Genomic DNA, 1,947 nt, shown 5'->3' with positions numbered 1-1,947 from the left:
CCCCAGCTCCCAGAACGGCGGCGAGGTGGGCACAGCCCTGTATTAGACACCGGAGAGTCTCCCCGGCCGGCACCCGGAGGAAACCCGGCTTCATCCCTTCCGCCGCTCATGGAACGACTTTTTCCGTTTGGCTTCTGAAAGAGAAGGAAGAAAACACTTCTTTATTTTTTTTATAAGGAAGGTCTCAACTTTCCGTCTTTCGGCTGCGGCGGCGAAACAAAAGGATCGGGAAACAAAAATCCTCAAAAAAGCACTTTCCAAAGAAAAAAAAACCTAAAAAAAGGCAACGCTGTTCCTTCCCCACCACTCCTTTTTTTGGCCCATTCTAAAAGCAAGCAAGGACGTGTACAAAAATAGGAAAATAATAGGGAAAAATCCTCGGGAACCTGCGGAAAAAGCCCTGGGAACCTCCTGTCGATGCCAACGCCCCAGATTCCTGCTCCCCCCCCCTCTAAAAAGATAATAAATAACCCAAATTAGGGGTAGCAGGAATTATTATTAGGTAATTAGGTAATAATTATTAGGTGGCAGGAATTATTCGGAACACCAAACCGGGCTTCGGATGCGGTGGGGATTTATCCCGCTCCAGCAAAAATTCTCCGGACAAGCTCCATGTTTCCTGGAGCCTGCAGGTAGATGGAGGAGCCCCTCCAGGAGACGTTTTGGCCTCAAAAATCTCTATTTTTTATTGTTTATTACTTTTTAGGGAGACGGAGGAGAATTGTCAAGGCTCTTTTTTTATTATTTTTTTTTTATTATTCCCCCCCCCCCCCCGCTGAATTTGGCAGGAAAAGAGAGGAAGACTTCCAAGAAATTCTGCAGCTTTGACTTCTAAAACCCAAAAAAACTCAATTGGCAAGGGATGGCTCCGTCGTAACGCCCAATTGCTTCTGGTATTTTGCAAATAGAGTGATTAAACGTGCGTGCGTGCGTAACGCCATCTGCAAATTGGCCCGAAAAGAGGTACTTTTGGGGTTCTCCCTGTCCCCGAAAGTGTGATTCCTGGGCTCCCGTTGACAATGGAGACGCCACCTTGAAGCTTTTGCATTTGGGGAATGCCCCCCCCCACCCCCCCACCCAGGTTTTGCCCGGGGGCAAGCTGCTTTTTGCTTCTTATTTTGGGGGGTTGTTTTCCGGTGCGTAAGGAGGTTTTCCCTATTTTTAGCAGGAGAGCAGATATCGTGAAGGTTTATTTCCCCTCCTGGTCGTTGTAGTAATTGTAGGTGACGAAAGCGCCTGAGCTGGGACGGGGCCAAGCTCAGCTCTGGCGTAAACAGATCCCTTGGAAGCAAAGAAGTTTCTCTCCGTCCATCCCCACGTTGTCATTCCTTAATTAAAGGCACCTCCGTGTGGGAACCCAAGGGCCGGATCCCGACTCTTGAACCCCGTGGAGCTCAACGCCACCGCGGGGCGACGACGTTAATTTGCGCAAGGGCGAGTCTTCGTCTTCATGCGCTGGGGGATGTTTCGGGGTGGGGGGGATGGCATTTTAAGGACATGGTTTAGTGGTGGGATGGCAGGGTTAGGTTAAAGGTTGGACTCGATGATCTTAAAGGGCTTTTCCAACCAAAGTGATTCTATGATTCTATGATTCTATGATTGATTCTATGATTCTATGGGACGTGCCCATCTCAGGCGGGTTCCCCTGTTCCCCATCCCCACTCCCAGATCTCAAACTGTCCCCGATTGTGTTTTCAGACGTTAAGAAAGAAAGGTTTTAACGGCTGTGACAGCCCGGAGCCCGACGGCGATGACTCGATAGACCAGAGCCCCTTGATGGAGGATAAATACCGTAAAGGCAGCGAGGATCTGGATATCCTGTTCAAGCGATACGGTGTAAGTACCTGCCCCTTGGCTGGAAAACCTTCATTATCTGTTCTTTTTTGTTCTGTTTTCTGTTCGATTTCCCTCCAACCTCATCCCCTCGTCCCTCCCCAACACCCCCTC

At 49.4% G+C, this 1,947-nt stretch overlaps 1 protein-coding gene across 1 annotated transcript in view; it reads left to right on the top strand.

Annotated features, from left to right (window-relative positions):
- LOC104130621 (myocyte-specific enhancer factor 2D homolog) overlaps positions 1–1,947 on the top strand; it is a gene marked incomplete at its 3' end in the record, with an annotated part of 41,505 nt that overhangs the window by 34,485 nt on the left and 5,073 nt on the right. Inside the window, exon 3 of the mRNA XM_035899247.1 lies at positions 1,699–1,836. Coding sequence (XP_035755140.1) covers positions 1,699–1,836 — 138 coding nt within the window. The remainder of the gene's footprint in view (positions 1–1,698; positions 1,837–1,947) is intronic.

Source organism: Egretta garzetta, unplaced genomic scaffold (genome assembly GCF_000687185.1).
Source record: "Egretta garzetta isolate BGI_Z169 unplaced genomic scaffold, ASM68718v1 scaffold1028, whole genome shotgun sequence".
NCBI classification, from domain to species: Eukaryota; Metazoa; Chordata; class Aves; order Pelecaniformes; family Ardeidae; genus Egretta; species Egretta garzetta.
Note: the sequence above shows the minus strand (reverse complement) of the source record. Positions and strands in the feature narration are given on the sequence as shown.